This window comes from Dermacentor albipictus, chromosome 6, assembly GCF_038994185.2.
Source record: "Dermacentor albipictus isolate Rhodes 1998 colony chromosome 6, USDA_Dalb.pri_finalv2, whole genome shotgun sequence".
NCBI lineage: Eukaryota > Metazoa > Arthropoda > Arachnida > Ixodida > Ixodidae > Dermacentor > Dermacentor albipictus.
This window is the reverse complement of record NC_091826.1, coordinates 3772602-3794143: the sequence shown is the minus strand read 5'-3', so window position 1 is coordinate 3794143 and position 21542 is coordinate 3772602. Positions and strand designations below refer to the sequence as shown.

Here is a 21542-nt window from a genome sequence, read left to right as displayed (position 1 = left end):
TTAAAAATGAATTTGCAGAAAACTAAAGTAATGTTTAACAGTCTCCGAAGAGAACAGCAGTTTACGATAGGTAGCGAGGCAGTGGAAGTGGTAAGGGAATACACCTACTTAGGGCAGGTAGTGACCGCGGATCCGGATCATGAGACTGAAAAAAATCAGAATAAGAATGGGCTGGGGTGCGTTTGGCAGGCATTCTCAGATCATGAACAGCAGGTTGCCATTATTCCTCAAGAGGAAAGTGTATAACAGCTATGTCTTGCCAGTACTGACGTACGCTGCAGAAACCTGGAGGCTTACGAAAAGGGTTCTACTGAAATTGAGGACGACGCAACGAGCTATGGAAAGAAAAATGGTGGGTGTAACGTTAAGGGATAAGATAAGACAGATTGGGTGAGGGAAGAAACACGAATTTATGACATCTTAGTTGAAATCAATTAAAAGAAATGGGCATCGGCAAGACATGTAACGAGGAGGGAAGATCACCGATGGTCGCAGAAGCGTACGCATTTGGGCTGGTTGGTTCATGATTACGAGCAATAAAAACAGCGCTAAACTACAGGACGAGTGAAGGGACACAGACAAGGCCGCTGACTAACAACCAAAGTGTCTTGATTCTTTCAGTCAGCATATATATGCTCCGCCGCTATCTGAAACCACATAATCAACAGAATTGGGCATGCGCAGGGGGATTGCCATTAATGCGATAGGAAAGCAATCTCCTTCGGAAGGAGAGAAATACAAGGGAGGCTTACACATGCTTCGCCACTAACGTGAATGTGGAAAGCTTCGGAAATAAGGCGTGCGCGGTCATCACGGTATTTTGACACACACCTTCGAAAAAAGGCTTGCAGCCGCATTCATTGCAATGCAGTGACAACTGACTATCTTTTGCTCGTTGTTGAAATTTGTTAGAGTGCTCGCGCATGCGGTCATTGATGCACCGTCCCGTTTGGCCGATATAAAAACGCTTGCATGAAAGGGGAATCTTATACACCACACAGTCACAACAGTCACCAACAAACCTCTGTCTGTGCTGCTTTTTACAACTTTTTTTGTTTGTTTGATGTATGCATTGAAGTCCGCCATTGCATTAATAAATATGGTGTTCTTAGGTTTCAGAATGCATGTGGTATCAACGTCGACAAGTTTTTAGATCTCGAGCTTTTAAGGTTTTATATGCTTTCCACTTTCGTTTCAATGGAGGATAAGCTTTTCATACAGAAGAAAGGTGTGTGCATAGGTTCATGTATAGCCCCTGTTCTTAGTGACATTTTATTAGCCAGCTATGACCGCAATCTTGTAACTAAGCTCAGCAATACAAGTACTGTAAAAGTGATGCGTTATGTCGATGACTTTTTAATTTTTTACAATACTAACACTACTGACGCGCAGCCTGCTGCTGCAGTCATATTTGACGTGTTCCGCATAGTTTTAGATTCTTTTGAATTGACCACGGAGCATCCGTCAGACAACAAGCTTCGTTTCTTAGACTTGGAGCTAACGTTCTCAAGCAATCATGTATGTTGGGGTTACGCTCCTCGGTCTCATAAGAGCTTTCTCCCATTTTCGTCCGCGCACTCAAAGATAGTCAAGCGCGGTACAGCAAGATCCTGCATGAAGGCGGCCCTCATCCGGTCTTGTGACCACCAAGTGGAGGTAAGCTTCGAAATGCAAGTAGCCAGGCTGAAGCTCGCAGGTTTCCCGGTACCGCTTTTGACCAGCATCACTGAAAGCCTCGCAACGAACCTTAAAGGAAAGCAGTCGGCAGCTGCTCTATCTGAGGATCGCTCACGACAAATGGTTGCGGTTATACCATATGTGCACCAGGTTGCGCACAATCTCAAAAAGGTTGTTAGCAGGGCAGGCGTCTGGTTGCTGTTCACTGCCAAGAAGAAGTTAGGTAGCCTGTGCCACCAAGTCAATCGGGTAAGCAAGAACAACAAAAAAAGTTGTAAAAAACAGCACAGACAGAGGTTTGTTGGTGACTGTTGTGACTGTGTGGTGTATAAGATTCCCCTATCATGCAAGCGTTTTTATATCGGCCAAACGGGACAGTGCATCAATGACCGCATGCGCGAGCACTCTAACAAATATCAAAAACGAGCAAAAGATAGTCAGTTGTCACTGCATTGCAATGAATGTGGCCGCAAGCCTTTTTTCGAAGGTGTGACCTACCTGTCAAAATACCGTGATGACCGCGCACGCCTTATTTCCGAAGGTTTCCACATTCACGTTAGTGGCGAAGCTTGTGTAAGCCTCCCTTGTATTTCTCTCCTTCCGAAGGAGATTGCCTTCCTATCGCATTAATGGCAATCCCCCTGCGCATGCCCAATTCTGTTGATTATGTGGTTTCAGATAGCGGTGGAGCATATAGTATATGCTGACTGAAAGAATCAAGACACTTTGGTTGTTAGTCAGCGGCGTTGTCTGTGTCCCTTCGCTCGTCCTGTCGTTTAGCGCTGTTTTTATTGCACCGATGGTCATTAAGGGTTACGGACTGGATTCCAAGGGAAGGGAAGCGTAGCAGGGGGTGGCAGAAAGTTAGGTGGGCGGATGAGATTAAGAAGTTTGCAGGGACAACATGGCCACAATTAGTACACGACCGGGGTAGTTGGAGAAGTATTGAAGAGGCCTTTGCCCTGCAGTGGGCGTAACCAGAATGATCATGATGATATCTGAGCAATAAGAGCGTCCACACCACCAGGCTCACCTGCACAAGTGCCAGTAAGCCTGGTGGCGCGGGCACTCTGACTGTGGCACTGAAATTTCGAGCTGCCTAGTTATGTCAATTTAAGCACGAGGTAACATTACTGCACTTGTTCTACAATTTCATCTTGTCTCAAGGGCAGGCGACGCAGTGACCAACGCGACTGGCGTGTCTGGTGCCCATTCAAGCTGTTGTGCCAACAGGGACGCTCGGTTTGTGAAGGTTGCTATTTGCTGGGCGCCTTACCTGTTGTTTTACTCCTGCTGTTTGAAATGGATATGTCGCTAGCTCCATTGCGGGTGGGAACGCTCATCGTTAGAGGTCTCAGTGCGAGATGGCGGAGCTCGGACGCATAATGTTGGAAGAAGATTTAGATATCTTGGCGATTTGAGAGACTAAAATAGAGAGTGAGAGTCAGACTGACGGCATGGTCGTACAGTTTAGCGACTGCTATATTGTATGCGTTAGCCATATGCTGTTGGCACAACGGCTGGTTGCCGTATGTTTATTAAGAAAGTTTGGCTATAGTTGAAGAAACAGGTGTTGTAAGAGTGGACGATTCGTGCTGTGCAATTTTGTATATTGCAACATGAAATTCCGAATACATGTGTGCACACGCCAACGAAAGTGAATGACCGACTAAGTTTCTTTCAAGAACTATCGCAGTATTTTAAAACCGACGATGGTTTGATAGCGTTAGGAGATTTCAGTTGCCTTTTGAGCTCGGGCGATCGTTCGAGTGATGGATACTGGGCTGATAAGAGCGTTGCCTTTCTGGGGGGGGGGGGGGGGGCTATAGGAAGAGCCTTGTTGGAGGACATTGCCCATTACGCGAATGGAGGCAATAATCGGCATTATATTCATTTTCAAGACAGTAGCCATACAAGGTTCGACAGAGCTTATCTTTCGCAAGAACTTGCCACTCTGTGTGATAATTACAAGGTGCTGAACATAGCATTTGCGACCATTATTTAGTAGCCTTCACGATACGGAAGAGGATCACCGCAAAACCTAGAATGAAGTGGGAAACATGGAAATTAAACGCGAACCTATTAAAGGACGATGAATTGCTAGTAAGTTTACTAAAGGAAATTGCTAAAGCAAATAATGACTGTGAAAGAAATGGGGTGAGCGATGGGAGAGTTTTAAAGAAGTCAGAAATATGAACGCCATAGAGCAAGCAGTAGAAATACGTTTTGAAGAGCGTCAAGAAGAAGAAAACCTTCAAAAAATGCTTCAAGAATTGGTGTATGCTGAAACTGCAACGCCAAGCGCCTTTATGGAGCGAATAAGGGAAATAAAGAATAATACTGAGGCTATCGACACGGTTAAATGCTGTGGCGCACTTTTCCGCGCACCAGCGGAAAAGACCTTGACTGATGAAATGACACCAAAGAGTGCTTTAGAAACTGAGAAAAAGTGTGCGAGGAGAAATGAAATAGTTGAGATTGAATACAAATGGAACGTATCTAAAAATCCCGAAGAAATCAATTATGCCTTTAAGGAATATTACAGAGAGCTCTTCAAGTGTAGAATACCGAGCAAGCCTGGGTATGAGAGCCATTTTCTAACCTTTCTACCTAGGTTAGACGCTGAAGAAACCGAAAGATTATCAGTAGATATTAGAGAAAAGGAGACTGATCCCCGTATTCAGAAATGCAACTTAAGTTGAAGCCCATGCTTGACTTGATCCGAGTGACGCCTATCGGGAACGCGCCGAAGGAAACGCAGTGAGCGTCTTTGGGCACGTTAACGCCAGGCGTCATCTAAATCATGTCAAGCATGTGCTTCGACTTAAGTTTCATCTCTGCAGACGGGGGTGAAAAGGGCATTGCAGACTTTAACCATGGAATATCGCCAGGACCTGCCGCCTTCAGAGGAGCTTTTTACAGAGCCTTCTGCTCACAGATGGCCATCGGGTTAGAACGTGTCTTTAGAAGCTCGTCGGCCACCGTCTTTCAAGAGGGCGCATGCAGTCTTGATACGACGACTCGAATAAAGTTAATAACTCACAGGTTACAGGCCAATTAACCTGACAAACGTAGCTAGGTTATAAAATTTTAATGAAGATACTTGCGCGGAGACTACAAGTGGTTATTGGTGCGTTAGTAGGACCGCATCAGACCTGCGGGACAAGAGGCAGGTCTATATTTACCAATATCTACGCGGATCGCAGCATACTTGAAACTTGTGATGCAGATTTGAGGAAAGTCGCTATGTTACAAATTGATCTAGAAAAGGCATTCGACAGAATATGTAATAATCTCCTGTTTTCAATTCTTGGTTATGTCGGAATTAGATCACGGATGACAGAGGGAGTTAAAATGACATACACTAATTGTAAAACTAACATCATTATCAATCATGAGCTAAATGAAAGGATTGAAGTGAGTTCCTCTGTTCGTCGGTGGTGCCCCCTGTCACCTCTTTTGTTCGCAATATATCTAGAGGCCACCTGTAAAAAATGATTTATAGTCAGGATGTGCGTGATGTAAGCGTAGAAGGGAGAGAAGTGCGTTTCTTAGCTTACGCTGATGACGTTGTTGTTTTCTGCGCTGATAAGGTGACTGTTCTAGCTGATATATGACAATTATGCGTGAGTTTTGTGACATCACGGACAGCAATATAAACCTGAATAAGTGTGTGGTTTTGTGGCATGGCCGGTGGCAAACAACGCCGCGTGTTTTTGAACGTATGCAGTTGACGCTCACACCTGGCATTTATCTTGGTGTACCGTTAAGCCCACATCGAGACACCAAGGATATATGGAATGGATAGGTGTGGGAATTAAAAGCTCAAACTGATAGGTGGGACGGGCGTGATTTCTCAATATTCGCACGTGCGGCTATTTGCGGAATCTTCTTGGTGAGCGAGCTGTGGTATCTCATGCAAGTCCTGAGCTGTTGCCGGTTCAATTTTGAGAAATGCTATAGAGCATTCGCTGTGTTTCTGTGGCAGTCAGAATATGAAAGAACTAGCAGGAACAACTTGTTTCGCATGTTGGGTCAGGGGGGCTTGTCATTATACCGAATTTATCCTTAAATAACGAGTTTCTATACTTTTGTTTTTGCGAGACACGCCAAAGTTTTTCTTGCGAACAGTTATTCAAGTCCGCTTGAGCAATTTCTTACCTTTGTTGCGTCGGTGAGGGAGGTTGGGTGTTACGCAACGAGTAAATTTCTACGTTAGGTGGTAGTGGCATTTAGATTTTTAAATTACGACTTTCCCATACAATGTTTGGCCGCAGTGACACGTAAGCGGATAAGCACGGATTTAATAGACATTATGTTCTCAGAACCAATGTATCGATTAATGTACCGTGAAGGCCAGGGGAAAGGTGTGCTAAAACGTGTGAAACGAAGGACGATAGCTGGAGGAGTGAAAACATTTTTTTAAAAACTGTGCCTGTGAAAACATGGCTAGAAGAAAAAGGGGACTATTTACTGTGGGGGCTAAGTGTTTCATTTGCAAGAAACCAGAATCCATAGAACACGTTCTTCTACATTGTTGGAGTGCGGTCATCTTTTGGGATATTATGCAAAAAACTAACAAAAAACAAGTACCGTCAGCACCACACAGTATTCCTTATTTTTCCACAGGGCAAGACAGTATACCTTATGGCATGTTCTTCTCGGCCTTTACAGCATCTGGATAAACCGCATGGCTGTAAGGAATTGTGACATAAATTTGAGAACAGTAAACTGTTACTTTGCTGAAAATGTGAGTAAACTACGTGAAGTGTTTCAGATATTGGTGTATGACGATGAAATGTTGTTATTCATGGATGCTCTCTCTAAAATGACACTTTTGTAATCTCTACCGCAAACTCAAACAGCAGCGGTGGGAAGGTGAATATTGTGAAATGGTGGCAATAGTGCGTATTGATGTATTTCCCGAATGTCTTGAAAAAAAGAAAAAAGAAGTGGGTGTTTAGTCCAAAGGATAAGGCATTCGGCTTCTGAGCTTGGGGTCGTAGGCTCGAAATTCACCAAGGCCAGCGTTTTTGCTTTCAAGTTTACTTTCTTTTATACATTAATTTATTATTACGATAGCAATTACATGGACACTCCAGGCGCATTCCTGCCGCCGCCGTCGCCGTGAGGTTTCGTCTGAGTGAGACACGCGCCCTCTCCTGTGGCGCGCGAGCACCCTCCTGGCTGTACCCTCTCCCCTTGAGCTACGTCACGCAAAAGAGGTCCACATAGAAGTTCCGCGCAGCGTGCTACGAAGCCACGAGTGGCGCACCTGTGTTGAAAATGGGATGCGGAAGACCGAGTAACAGTTCGATTAGTTTTGGGAACACTGCCACTCCTTGGATAGCTTCGGGGTTAGAAAACTCCTGGCATGCTGCGACATGCTTTCGAGCGCACTTTTTTTTCTGGACGTCAACCATGCATGTAGTCTCTGCGCTTGTGCTGCGATGGCGGTTGTGTGTCCGGCAAGCCTTCATTGCCGCGGAATGTAGATTACGTTCATGCCAGGATATGCCTAATAAGTGCTGCGTACCCAATCGCTGAAACAATTACAAATAGGGGCCAAAAAATCCTGCGTTCATGTTTCCGCAAGATCAATGACAGAATATTGGGTGCAAATGCTAAGGCAAATAAGAGAAAATCTGGAATTCTGCGGATAAGGCAGCTGTTTTTTTTTTGTAAATAGTTGCACGAATATTTTATATATACATTGCTAAACTCATTTGAGGTGTTGTAAATATGTGCATTGCGATACTGTATGTAATAATCCCTCGAAAGCGACATTATTCATTTAGAGCCTAACCTAGACTGGAATAAATACATGCGTCCCGAATGTGAAGAAGGGCGCACCAGTGAAGATGTCATGAGATATGTGTTATGGTAACGCCGGAAGAAGTAAAGAAAGCCTTGGGAGGTTTGCAAAGGGGTAAGGCTGCTGGGGAGGATCAGGTAACAGCAGATTTGTCGAAGGATGGTGGACAGATTGTTCTAGAAAAACTGGTCACCCTGTATAAGCAATGCCTCATGACCTCGAGCGTACCGGCATCTTGGAACAACGCTAACATAATCCTAATCCATAAGAAAGGGGACGCCAAAGACTTGAAAAAATTATAGACCGATCAGCTTACTGTCCGTTGCCTACAAATTATTTACTAATGTAATCGCAAATAGAATGAGGAGTGCCTTAGACTTCTGTGAACCAAAGGACAAGACAGGATTCCGTAGAGGCCACCCAACAACAGATCATATTCACACTATCAATCAGGTGATAGAGAAATGTGCGGAATATAACCAACCCTTATTTCATTGATTACGAGAAAGCGTTTGATTCAGTTGAAACCTCAGCAGTCATGGAGGCATTACGGAATCAGGGTGTAGACGAGCCGTATGTAAAGATACTGAAAGATATCTATAGCGGCTCCACAGCCACCGTAGTCCTCCATAAAGAAAGCAACCAAATCCCAATAAAGAAAGGCGTCAGGCAGGGAGATACGATCTCTCCAACGCTATTCACAGCCTGTTTACAGGAGGTATTCAGAGACCTGGATTGGAAAGAATTGGGGGTTAATAGTTAATGGAAAACACCTTAGTAACTCGCGATTCGGTGGTGATATTGCCTTGCTTGTAACTCAGGGGACCAACTGCAATGCATGCTCACTGACCTGGAGAGGCAAAGCAGAAGGGTGGGTCTAAAAATTATTCTGCAGAGTACTAAAGTAATGTTTAACAGTCTCGGAAGAGAACAGCAGTTTACGGTAGGTAGCGAGGCACTGGAAATGGTAAGGGAATACATCTACTTAGGACAGGTAGTGACTGCGGATCCGGATCATGAGACTGAATTAATCAGAAGAATAAGAACGGGCTGGGGCGCGTTTGGCAGGCATTCTCAGATCATGAACATCAGGTTGATATTATCCCCCAAGAGAAAAGTGTAAACAGCTGTGTCTTACCAGCACTCACGTACGGGGCAGAAACCTGGAGGCTTACGGAAAGGGTTCTACTTAAATTGAAGACGACGCAACGAGCATGGAAAGAAGAATGATATGTGTAACGTTAAGGGATAAGAAAAGAGCAGATTGGGTGAGGGAACAAACGTGAGTTAATGACATCTTATTTGAAATCAAGAAAAAGAAATGGACATGGGCAGGACATGTAACGAGGAGGGAAACATTGGAGGACGCTTAAGCTTCGCCTTCAAGAGTGGGACGCGACAGCGTTCCGACGGGAACGCTGTAAGACAATGCGCTACGGCACAGCGATCACTTACGATGCGCCCCGCATCGGACTTAGCGCCCACCTATCACGCGGTGAGCGTCGAGCAACGCAGCGTTGGGCGCGGCAACGAAACGTGCGCCTGAGCGAACGAAACGAACCAAAGAACTCGGTGTCTCGGAGGGGAAACGATCTACGCCAGCCAAACGTCGTGATCGGCACGGGCAGAGAGATAGATAAGGGCAAGATATAGTCCGGCGTAACGCGCGCGCGCGGCCACGCGCGTCGCGGTTAAGCGACGTCGGTAAAAAACGCGCACTCTACAGTCCGGCGTCCCGGCGTAGCCGGCGTGCTTAGGCGCGCTTGGCGAGCACAACGCCGCCGGCGCGGAGATAGAGCGTGTTCTATTTCACGCGGCTGCCGCTAGACCAGAATGCACTGCGCGCTGCAGCGGCAGCGAGCAGAAGGCAGAATGGCGGCCTGCGGTGCGCGTACTGACAGGGCGGCTGTGGTTTTTTGAACATCCGTGTGGGATGACAGCGCGAGTGAGGACGCCTGCTTGAAGCGATTTGCAACCTTCCATGTGTATACGATGTGAAACGCATGGACCACCGCGACACAGAGCGCAAGAACAACGCGTGGGAAGCTATACGAAAGCAGTGTGGTCTCGCCACAGATAAGCTGCATTTCGCAGCTCCTGTACTAGCTGGTGGTAGTCGCCGAGTTGAGGGCGCTTGTCGAATAGCTTTCGCATGTACATACATGGTCCGCTTCCGTTTTTGACGTAGCCGAAGTACTAGCAATATGAATACGATGTTCTGGTTGTCAGGCACGGCGGCCGCATTTCGATGGGGGCGAAATGCGAAAAACACCCGTGTGCTTAGATTTAGGTACATGTTAAAGAAGCCCAGGTCAGAAAGAAAGTGGTTTTCGCACGTAAAACCTTATGTTTTTTTTTCTGGCTGTCAGGACAAGTTAACACCATCCCGCAAAAGTTTTCATTTTAGCGCACAAACAGCGCGCGGAACGAGAAGCGCGCGCGCTACCCGAACGACGCGCATGCGCCATGTAAACAGCTGTTCGCCGCGGCGAAGTTGCGCTCCCGGACGCACAGATGGCGCCAGCCTCGAGCTGCGCGCGCACGCCGAACTCTAGAGGAAGCAAATTTCTTGCACTCCTGGCGTCGCTAGCGCAGCGTATCCGACTTCGCCTGCCGCGGCCTGGCGCGCCGAGAACGCCGGACTATATCTTGGCCTATAGTAATCTAAACCGGGAGCACGGCGAAGCGTCGTCAGGGGAGAGGGAGTCCCGCGACGCGCCTGGCAGCGGTCCCAATGCGCGCGCGGCGCGCCTCCTGTCGGGGCAGCGCCGTACATTGAGAGGAGGGGGTCTTCTGTGTTTGCCGCAAGATGGCTCTGCGTGTGCGGAAAGCGCAGAAGAAATGCAGCGGAAACGCACTTCGCAACTCGTGACTTCTGTACGTTACATGTTCATAATTACCGATATACACCGCAGTATAACTTTCCACGGCTCGTTTCGAAGGCAACACCGCATTCACTAGAGGCGCGTTTGCACCGCTTGGAAGCATCGAACTCGTGGCTGAGTGGTAGCGTCTCCGTCTCACACTCCGGAGACCCTGGTTCGATTCCCACCGGGCCAATCTTGGAAGTTGCTTTTTATTTATGAAGCGCCTGCCGTGATTTATCGCTCACGGTCAACGCCGCAAACGCCGACGCCGACACCGACGCCGACGACACCGGCTTTTCTGCGACACGAGCTCCTTAGCTATCGCGTTAAAATAACCGATGGTCATTAAGAGGAAGCTTTAGCTCGGGCCCAACTCCGACGCGGTCTATTCAAATACATGTAAAAACGCAAAAACGTTTTTCTGAGATAACCCCTGGACCGATTGTAATGAAATTTGTTGCATTTGAAAGATAAAGTTAAATTCTAGTGACCGTTGGAAGCGGAATTTTTATTTAGGGCTTGAATTTTGTTAAAAAGATTTTCAAAAATTCAGAAGTTTGAAAAAAATAGAAGCACGAAGTTTACAAACTAATAGCTCGGCATCAAGAACCGATATCGCGGTCCTATAAACGGCATCCATTAGATCATTCAAAGCGGACAAATTTCACATGTTATTTTACATTTTACGTGAATTTGTTGCGTTGTTTACGAGGGTTCTGCAAAAGTTGTAACTACATAATAATAAATTTTTTTAGATTCATGTGTAAGATGTCAAATTTGTCCGCTTTAGATGTGCTATTAGGTACAAATCACAGAATTGCGTTATCATTTTTTCTTGCTGAGTTACGGAGTTGTAAACTTGATAGTTTCGTTTTCTCAAAATTTGCGATTTTTGCCAATTTTTAATAAGAAATTGACGACCTAATTCGAAAATTCGAAACCAACAGTCACTAGATTTTAAGTTTTTCTTTTAAATGCCACAAACCCCGTTAAATTTGGTGCAGTGGTTGCCGAGAAAAACGAATTCTCCTTTTACATGTATTTAGATAGGAGCACCCGAGCTAAAGCTTCCTCTTAAGGGTTACGGACTGGATTCCCAGGAAGGGAATCCAGTCCGTAACCATGGCCACAAATAGTACATGACCGGGGTAGTTGGAGAAGTATGGGAGAGGCCTTTGCCCTGCAGTGGGCGTAACCAGGCTGATGATGATGATGAGCTTTGCAGAATGATTTGGACATTGTGACAGCATGGTGTGCACGTTGGAACATGTCGCTAAATGTGAGCAAATGCATGCACGTCACCTTTACAGGAAGCATTCCTACCAAGAGCACATGTATCGAATCCCTGAGGCTAGTTTAGGTACTGCAATGGAATTGAAATATTTAGGTGTCTTTTCACCTCGCACTTGGGATGGAGTAGGCACATAAATTATCTGACGAATAAAGCGACGTCAGTGCTCGGTTTTGTTTAGGCGGAATTTCAGTCCGCTACCCAAAGGTCTGAAAGCACAATTGTATTTTACTACGATGAGCTCTCGAATGCGGATGCGTGTGTTGGTACCCATACACCTCGGAATTAAGGAACAAACTTGAAAGAAAGAAAAATAGAAAACCATGGCTGCCATCCTTGGAAACTGTGACAGAGAATTCAGCATGACAGAGGCTAAACATACTCTTCAATGAATGGACCTAAAGACTCGCAGGAGAAACCTGCGTTTGAAATTCCTTTAAAGCGTAAACAGGGACAGCCTCCGCGCTTGCTGGGAGTCTGCAATGCTCAGCTCAAACCTGGAGCACCAACTCTGGGCCGTCTAGCGAGTCGAGGAAGCCGCCATGGGCCAACAACCCTTGGCCGAAACCTAGGCGGGGTCCAGGCCCTCCCCACTAAATCGCAGGGCACTCAATAAAGTTATTTCAATGAATATATATCATTCTCATACTGGCATTAGTCGAGAGAAATACATGAAAACAGCTTCGGATGTATCCCAAAGAAAGGATCACCTTTTGAAAGTCAAGAAACTTGCTTCTAAAGGTGACGTGTTGCGGTATTCTTTTTTTATCCAGATAGCATGCGCCTGGAATCATCTTGCGCCTGATGGTGCGCTAATTAAATCTGTTGATGCTTTTTACCACGCGGTGAACACACACACACATATATATATATATGCTTTTGTATTTCAAATGAAATCCCCCCTGCTGTAATGCCTTATTGGCGATGCAGATGCAGGTAATGAATAAATGCAAACAAATAAGGATTGCGAAACAATCGCAAACCATGACAATCGAAACGAGTCCAAACCAAACTAACCGCGGTGGCTGAGTGGCTATGGTGTTGTGCTGCTAAGCACGAGATCGCGGGATCGCATCCCGGCCCCGGCGGCTGCATGTCGCTGGGGGCAAAAATACCCGTGCACTGGGGGCACTGTCGCCTGGTGATGAAACACTGATGCAAAAGGCGCTCGTACTGCGGAACGCGATGGTCGCCGAACGCCATCAAGTTTTACAGCATCGACACCGGGCTGCGTGGAGACGGGCAAGTGGCACAATGCTTACGCATACTTAAACAACTCGCCAGCTTCTGCGTTAATTTCTTCAATTTCTACTGCGCAGATCACAGCGGCTGCACGAGTCCGCGAAGTGAAGCGCCTATACATGGCGTTGAACGTGGCTAATTAATGCGCGTTGTCTTCCTTTTGCACTAGGATATCATTTGCTAGCCGCTTCCGCTAGCTACTGCAAGTATTCTTCAAGTTTTCTTCTGATCGGCAAAGCATGCGTAGGGCAGCCAAAGCATGCGTTTACAACGGTCATATTGCTGGAATTCTTAACAAGAGCTCCGGCTGAAAATATTTATTAGATTGTATAAATGTGCCTTAGCTATATCGCAGCGGGCTAAAATCGATTCACTTTCGAGCTCACCTTCAAACACTTTTTCATTCATTGAACAAGTCCGAAACCAGGCGAAACAGGAACCTAGCCACACTGCTATAGGTTCCTTGTGGTGAACTAGGTGCGCTTCCCGCGCCTGAGCTCGCGCGTGGTGGCGCCCATTTGCGGTCTTCGAGGCGGCATCACCTGGCTGGAGCTGCGCAGATTCTCTCCCGGCGTCGAGCAGCACCGGGACTGCGCTGCTCGGTGATTGCTCCCCCAGTGGCCGCCTCCGGGAGCCCCCAGAACAGAGCGCTTCCTAGCAGGCCCACTACGATTTGGTTACGTGAGACATTTGCTCCCGTGAGTTTTCGCGCCTGGTGAACCGCTACCCGGTTAGCCTAGAGCGTGCGGATCGGTCTTGCGATGAGCGGCCGTTGCTCGCAAGCCTTGATTGTCCTACATTAGGATATCTTGGGGGTTGATAAACCCGCATTTCTTGGCGATCCGGAGCCCTCCCGGCGCCCTGTCGGAGTGTCAACAAACCCTGCAATAGCACCTTGTGGGTGCTGTAGAGTGCAGGAGCGTCGTGTGCCCTGTTCTGACCGTGGCATGTAGTGAGCAAAGCCATCTCCACAGCCCGGAGATTTTTCTAGTCGCCAAAACAACTATCACTGAGTGTTCTCACAGTGTCCTTCGTAGAACATGACACGAGAGCGTCATCGTCGGCTATCGCAAATGTCGTTTCGCGTGTTTCATAGACATCTGAGGATCTTCGTGTGGTGCAGGACTCGCTCCTACAGATGGCAGTCGCCGTATGCTGGCGCATACAAGTGTAGCGTGACGCCAGTTAGTCTTTAATTAAGAGGCCCCAGACAAGGTCAGACAGGGACGTGCCTATACCTCGAAGTGGCTCGGAAGGACGAACTTCGTAGAAAGAAAAGAAAGCGTGGCGAAGCTTTTCCTCCGCTCACAGTAACGACACGTTGTGTTGCAGGAAGGCACTCACCCGAATCCTCCGGCACCGAGCAGCTTTATGGAGAGGAAGTCTTTCATTTTTGGGATGAATGTCCAGAAAGGGGCGATCTCGGCCGGGTTGACCTTCTCTGTTTTGGCCACGATGGTGTCTCCAATGTCCATCCAGTCGGTCGGCGGCACGTCGGACACTTTCTCCAGTGACGTGGCCAGCTCGCCCACTATGACGATGAGCTTGCGAATGTTGTCGCCCAACTCTTTGGCGATGTATTGCGCCTTCTTGTAGGTCAGGTTGTGCAGCCCTGCATGTTTCCGGACGATGCAAGATACTCCGTCAATTGTAGCCAGGTGCGCGCACTCGCCATAAATATGCACTTGCCAGCTGGGGCAAGCGTGACTCGGGCTGCTTATCAGTGCTAAGATGTACACCTCACTGTTCAAGTATCGGCTGAACGGCTGCAACAGAACGGGAGCGCATGGAGATGACGCGGGTCATGGCTGTTTCACTCAAGACTAAAAAATTGCCGTGGTTAAACCAAGTTTGTCGAGCGATAGCATGGCTTTGCTTGCTTTGGGAGAGGACACAGATGCTGCTCGGCGCCGTCAGCAACTACCGCATCTACAACTACACCACAACACACAGACGCTGCTCGGCGCAACAGCAGCAGCGAGCGAATTGACCTTGATGTTGCGTCTCGCTTCAACGTGAACTAAGCGTCGAAATCACAGCGCATACGAAGCTAACGGCGTACTGCGCACTTTGTACACATGGCAGATCGCTTTCAAGGTATATGTACGGCCACGCGCCGTATGCAGTAGCCACCGGTAGTGGCAGGCTAAGTCCCAGTTTGACCTTGGCTGAATGAAGCCAGGTGTTTTCCGGGCTTGTACCTGGGGTAGTAGAGCCATCGTTCTAAAAAAGAAGCAAACCGAAAAGAAAATTACGAGTTGGTAAAATAGCGAACCGCAGAAATGTTTGGAGCATGGTGTTGAAGACAATTTTTCTCACGACTTCGTCACACAGCCTGAAACACATGCGAACAATATGGTGGTCGTATGCACCCTTTTATTTAAGAGCATTGACTGCGAAGACGTTACGCGTTTCACAGATCCCGAATACTCGTGTGGTTCGGAGTACCTCAGTATGTACATCAATTCGCTCATAAATTGGGTTCAGATTGCAGAGGCAAACTTAATGGGCGCAGAAGCTGGGGCCTGTGGGCCCCGCAGGGACATTGAAGTCAGCGCGGCTATCCTTGCTGGCTTCGAAGGCCTAGCTCGCTCCGTTGAACTCATTGCAGTATGTGCAGCGCTTTCTCATGAGTTACTGAGTACTGATCCATTGCGTATATTAAAACACCGCTGAACAAGATGCCTCTCCTGCGGCTTATAAGTCAGAAATTTAAACTGAAACTCATATTTCTTCAATTCCGGCCATCGGCCATACCATGCTGAATATGCCAGCTCTCGTATTACGAGGTCACGGCTGATCGCCAAGGGTGCCTTGAGAAGTAAAAAAAAAAATTTAGTGGCGACTTAGCGGTAAATGCCAGAGAAAAAAATTAAATTATGGGGTTTTACGTGCCAAAACCACTTTCTGATTATGAGGCACGCCGTAGTGGAGGACTCCGGAAATTTTGACTACCTGGGGTTCTTTAACGTGCACCTAAATCTGAGTACACGGGTGTTTTCGCATTTCGCCCCCATCGAAATGCGGCCGCCGGGATTCGATCCCGCGACCTCGTGCTCAGCAGCCCAACACCATAGCCACTGAGCAACCACGGCGGGTAAATGCCAGAGAAATACGCCAACAGTACGCCGCACATCATTCAGGTACCGGATCCATGATTTAAACCACATTCACCACATAGCAAAGTGTTGTTCAGGAGCTCACTCGACGTAGGTCCTGCCTCTTTGAGGAGGGAGGTGCAACTGACGGCTGCCTGGAGCGAGACCACTGTCAGTCGCTCTATGTAGACTTTTGTCGAGGAGCTCTAGAGGAACAAGGCGACGCTTTCGGCGGCGCACCGCACGCTGCTTCAGGCGAAACAGCATATTCCCTGCTACTGTGGAACTTGGTGCTTGCCAACGCAATGTGCTCCGTTCATGCTGAACAACAGTAGAGGGAAGACGTGCGTCGTAGTAGGCTGCAAAAATAGTGATGGGCATAATAGAGAATTGAATGAATCTGTGCGACCAAGTCCACGGACCGCTGCTACGTAACGACGTCATGTGTTGCCGGCCTTTCACGATGCACTGCTTTCCTCGAGGATTTAAATATATTCACTCACCTGCCATCTCAAACCTCCAATGATAGGACCTGAACCCCCGCACGTTGGCGAATTACCGCTCGTTATACGCAGTAGCTACGGGAGCAGCGCCGCTTTCTCGCATAGTAATTTTCTCGCACGAAATTTACGGACACCCACCCAAACTCACACGCAGCCATACGCCCGCTCTATCGCCCGCGTTCCAGAATAAGTGGATCATCGCATACTGTAATTAATGTGCCGAAGAATGGCTAATGGACTACATCGACAGCCCACCGACATTCGAAGCTGAACGCTTTGTGATGGCCCAGGAGTAAGCGAGTGACTAGTCATACTACGTCTTTGTTACAGGCTATTACAAAGCACCGAACATCTACGTTTCAAGGCTGCTGAACGGCAGGAAGAAATGTCCCGCAACGGAGAATACCCGCGAGCGATTGCGCAGAAAATAAGCGGTCAGATGGTGTTACGAACGGCCGGCTGAGGTACCGACCTACGAAGTTCTCCCAGCCCGCCGCAGCTGCAGTGGTGGCGATATTGAGGAGAAGTAGCCTCCGAACTCTCCCGACCCGCTGCGACGACTCACTTTGTAAAAGCAACAATGCGTCTCGTCAACATTCCGCCGGCGCCACCATGTCTAGACGCTGTTGGCGGACCAAGTACTGTTAGTGGGTTCACCGTCACCGTCTCGGTTTGTTTGGAGCGGGGGAACTCCTGGAAGGAGGTTTTGCGGTGCGGTCTCATGGGCACCAGAAGAGGTCACAGTTAATGGACAGACGGCCACTGACTGCAGGGTCAACTCTGGGATCAAGAGGCGCCTGCTCGGGTCAAGACCACTGTGTGCGAGAACCCTCTCACCTTGGTGTGTTCAGTGAAACCTGCGAGGACGTGGGTGTGTAAACCCTCCCCCTAGAAGGCGAGTCGGCTACGATGATTTTGGACGCTCCCATTTTGTCGAAGGTTGAACGGTCGTTTCTCTCACCTGGGGGATCTAGAGAGGACAGATTGTACTTAAGCAGCCGTGGTCGGCTGTTCAGTGTGCATACTCTTTGAGTAATGCTAGAATAATGAACTGTAACGCTCTCATGTAGTTACTGTAAATAAATCCCATATTCCTCGTTGTAGATGAGAATAAGCCCTTCCCTTCAACAAGGTCCCCAGTGTGGATGAGTTGGACGACGGCATAGGCCAGCTATCATCTATTTTATGCCCGATCTCAATCCTTACAGCTAGCTGACAGCGGTGAGACGGACATTGCGACGTGGTGCTGTGTCTGCGGTGAGTGCTTGGTTCTTGCTTTGATTCTCTAGGCTTCATTGTGTGGTTGTTCTGCTTAGAACTGTAGGGAAGCTGGATTGTTGATTGTTAGGTAGGTTGTGTTTACCTAGGTATGTTTAGCGAGCAGGTCCAAGGTAGTAAAGCAGCAATCATGGAGTTAAGGACACTGCTGAGAGACGAATTGTTGATTGCTGGAGAGGAACTGGGCCTGGAGGTACGCAAGGAAATACTAAAATCGGAATTATTGCAGCTGATTTCCGAACAGGACAATAAGGAGGGCATAGAAATTGGGTTAGAATTTTTAGGAAAATAGAGAAACGGGACATAGAGAGAGAGGAGAGCGGGACAGAGAGGAACGCGAGAAAGATCGCGAGTGAAGAAAAATGCAACTTGAACTTGAAAGCAAACGTTTGGAGTTATCTCAAGGAAGTGAAGGGGCTCTGGGACGATCAAGTGAGGCAGAATCATACCGCATGGACAGGCTGTTAAAACCATTTGAGGTTGGGAATGACATGGGATTGTTCCTAGGCAATTTTGAAAGGAATTGCGAGAAGATAAATTTCGGTCCGAGTACATGGCCACAGCGGTTGCTGTCTATGTTGCCGTGTGAGGCGGTGGAAGTAATCGCCAGACACAGTGCACAAGATGCATACGATTATGCGAAGGTTAAGGCTAGTCTTTTGAAGAAGTACCGCCTTTCAGCCGAAGCTTTTCGGCAAAGGTTTAGAAGTTCGGGCAAGAAGGATAGCGAGGGATATCCGAAGTTTGCATATGGCTTAAAGTCAGACCTAGTCGAGTGGTTGAAAAGGCGGAAGTGTACGAGAGCAGAGACATGATTATTGAATGCATGTGTCTAGAGCAGTTTTACAGAAGCAGCCCACAATCTGTGAAGCTGTGGGTGCAAGACAGAGGAAATGTAAACACTGTGGAAAGGGCGGCTGAATTAGCCGAAGAGTACGCAACGCGTAGAAAGCTGAACGCTGAGGACGGAAATTGGGACGGTCGAAATGGAACCACGGAAACCATTTCCGTTCAAAAGGGGCTCGCAGACTAGACGACCGGAGCATGTAGACGTGGAGGAAAAGCCTTCAGAAAAGAGCGAGGAAAAATCAAATGGGGAAACAGTGCTAAAAGAGCAGAAAAGAAAATTCGAATATTTAAACCGTTCCACTGCTATAAGTGCCACAAACTCGGGCATATCGCTGCAAACTGCAGGAAGCCTAGCGTAGTTTTCTCCTCCGTGGATGAAAAACACGAGAATATGGAATTTGTAAGCCCGTATCCTCACGACCTGCAAGTTAATGGGAAACTATGCCGGTAGCTGCGAGAAAGAGCCACTACTATAGACATTGTCCATCCATCTTACGTGACGGTACATGACTTTCCTAGGTATACTTTGTGGCGCAAAATACATTTCTTGAAAAGGGACAGAAGAAAGGAAGACAGTGAAGCACCAATGATGATTTCATTGGAGAAGTAGCATGAATCAAACAGGTTGTAGAAGAGCACAGCGTATATCTGCCCATGGCCAAAGTCAAAATCAGTGGACCGTTCGGGGAGTTCGTGACCGAGACTGCAGTTTCCAAATTTTTGTCGCTCAGTACCGTTACATTTTTTCGAATCGGTCGGAGGGCTTAACCTGGGAGAGGGCGTAGTAGAGGCATTGACGAGAGGCCCAGCTCGTAAATCGCGTCGCTTTCGGATGAAAATGCAGAAGCTGCTCCAGCGGCCGCAGCAAATGAGGCAACTTCAGTAACCGAATCCGAGCTAGGCTCGAGGGATGAAAAAAAACGGTTGAGGAAAACCTGCCAGCTGACCAGCTCAATGAGAGCGTATCACTAAGGTGTCAAAGTTCACGCCTGCAGGAGGAGCCAGCTGAAGCACTCGCAAGCGAGACAAGGTCGTTACTATCACCGCCCTCGAAAAACTTTCCTCAGCTCTTACGTGTGGACAGAGGGTCACTGGCAGCCGATCAAATGGATGATCATAGCTTAGCTAAACTGCATCGCACAGCTAAACAAGGCATTGCTAGGCGCAACGTGACGGTTCATACGAGAGGAGGATTGTTGTATCGGCACTACACAGACCGAAAGGGTAGGATTCTAGATCGGTTAGTCGTACCTACTAAGTACAGGGAGGACCTTTTGAGTCTATGTCATAGAAATGGGTGGTCTCGCCAGCTAGGCATAAACAAATCAAAGGAAAGATTGCTTATGGAATACTATTGGCCGGGATGTTTCAAAGACGTAGAAAACTTTTAAGATTATTTGACGCCTGCCAGAGCTCGGGTAAACCAAGAGAAACCTGGAAAGCTCCACTAAAGGTAGTGCCCTTAATTTCACAACCTTTCAGACGACTTGTGATAGACACGGTAGGGCATCTACCAAAGACAAAGTAGGGTTACAGGTATTTGTTTACCATGCTGTGTCCGGCTACAAAATTTATGGGAGCAATCCCTCCGAAAGAGCTCAGCTTTACCGAAGTAGTAGACGCCCTTTTGTCAGTATTCGCACGAGTTGGGTTTCCAGCCGAAATTCAGGAAGACCAAGGGTCAGTATTCATCAGCTCACTGACTTCTACATTCTTACAAATGTGCGGGGTAAAGTTGACACACAGTTCCGTCTATCACCCTCAGTCCTGTAGAGAGGAAGCATTCAGTGCTTAAGCGAGTTTTGCGGGCGCTCTGTTACGAACACAAGGAGGACTGGGATAATTGTCATTCGGCCACTTTGTTTGCATTACGAACGGTTCCTCATTAGGCTACAAGGTTCTAGTCAGCAGAACTAGTGTATGGGAGAACACTCCGTTCTCCTATGAGAATGTTAAGACAGATGCGGGAGAAAAGAGGAGAGAGTCCAACAGTGGAAGAATACGTGCTAAATATACTGGAACAGCTAAGTGCAACCCAAGAACTAGTCGAAAAGAACATGGGAGTAGCTCAAAAGAACTCAAAATTTTAATACGACAAGAATGCGAGGCTTCGTACGTTTAACGCCGGAGACCAGGTAATGATCCTGAAACCTTCAAGAACAAGCTTGAAGTTCACTGGGACGGACCCGTTAAAGTGTTGCACAAACTCTCAGATACTAACTATGCTCTGAAAATGCCCAGTCGCAGGAAGAATGTGAGGATATACCACTGCAATTTGATGAAACCGTACGTAGAGCGGAGCGGAGTCGTAAACTTTACCATCAAAGAGCAGGATGACACTAGTACCGAGTTTAATGAGTGTAAGGCGACCTGCAACTCTGAAATCAGCCTGGAAGAAGTGGCAAAACATACGGTAAGCTCGCACACTCTTACACCCAAGCAGTTAGATGAGCTAAAAGGGATGTTAGGGGAATATCTCGACAGATTCAGCGATCGGCCAGGTAGAACCTCCACGACAGAGAGAAATTATGGAGGCAGAGATACAGCGCATGCTAGAGTTGGGACTTATTGAGCCTACTGAGAGTGACTACACGCCACCGCTAATTCTTGTAGAAACCCCTAATAAGGACCCCCGTCCGTGTGTTGACTACAGGAAGTTAAATGCCATCGCTAGGGATCAACTGTACCCGACATCCAGCATTGAGGAACGAATCGAAAGAGTTAGCGCTGTTAAATACATTTTAACTATAGGTCTCGTGCGGGAATAGAGGCAAGTTCCCCTTTCAAAAAGTGCCAGTTGCTATGCCGCATTTAACTCACCTGTACGCCCTTTTCGCCCTCTCGCCCTCAGCTTCGGGCTGAAGAACGCGCCGTTTAGGTTCTCTAAGCTAATGGATATTGTGCTAAAGGACTTGCAGGAGT

General features: G+C 47.6%; 1 protein-coding gene across 1 annotated transcript in view; it reads right to left on the bottom strand.

The window, feature by feature from the left end:
• Positions 1-21542, bottom strand: part of LOC135917030 (microtubule-associated serine/threonine-protein kinase 3-like) — a 391234-nt gene that overhangs the window by 294976 nt on the left and 74716 nt on the right. The window contains exon 3 of the mRNA XM_070539813.1: positions 14237-14504. Within this exon, the coding sequence (XP_070395914.1) occupies positions 14237-14504 (268 nt within the window). The remainder of the gene's footprint in view (positions 1-14236; positions 14505-21542) is intronic.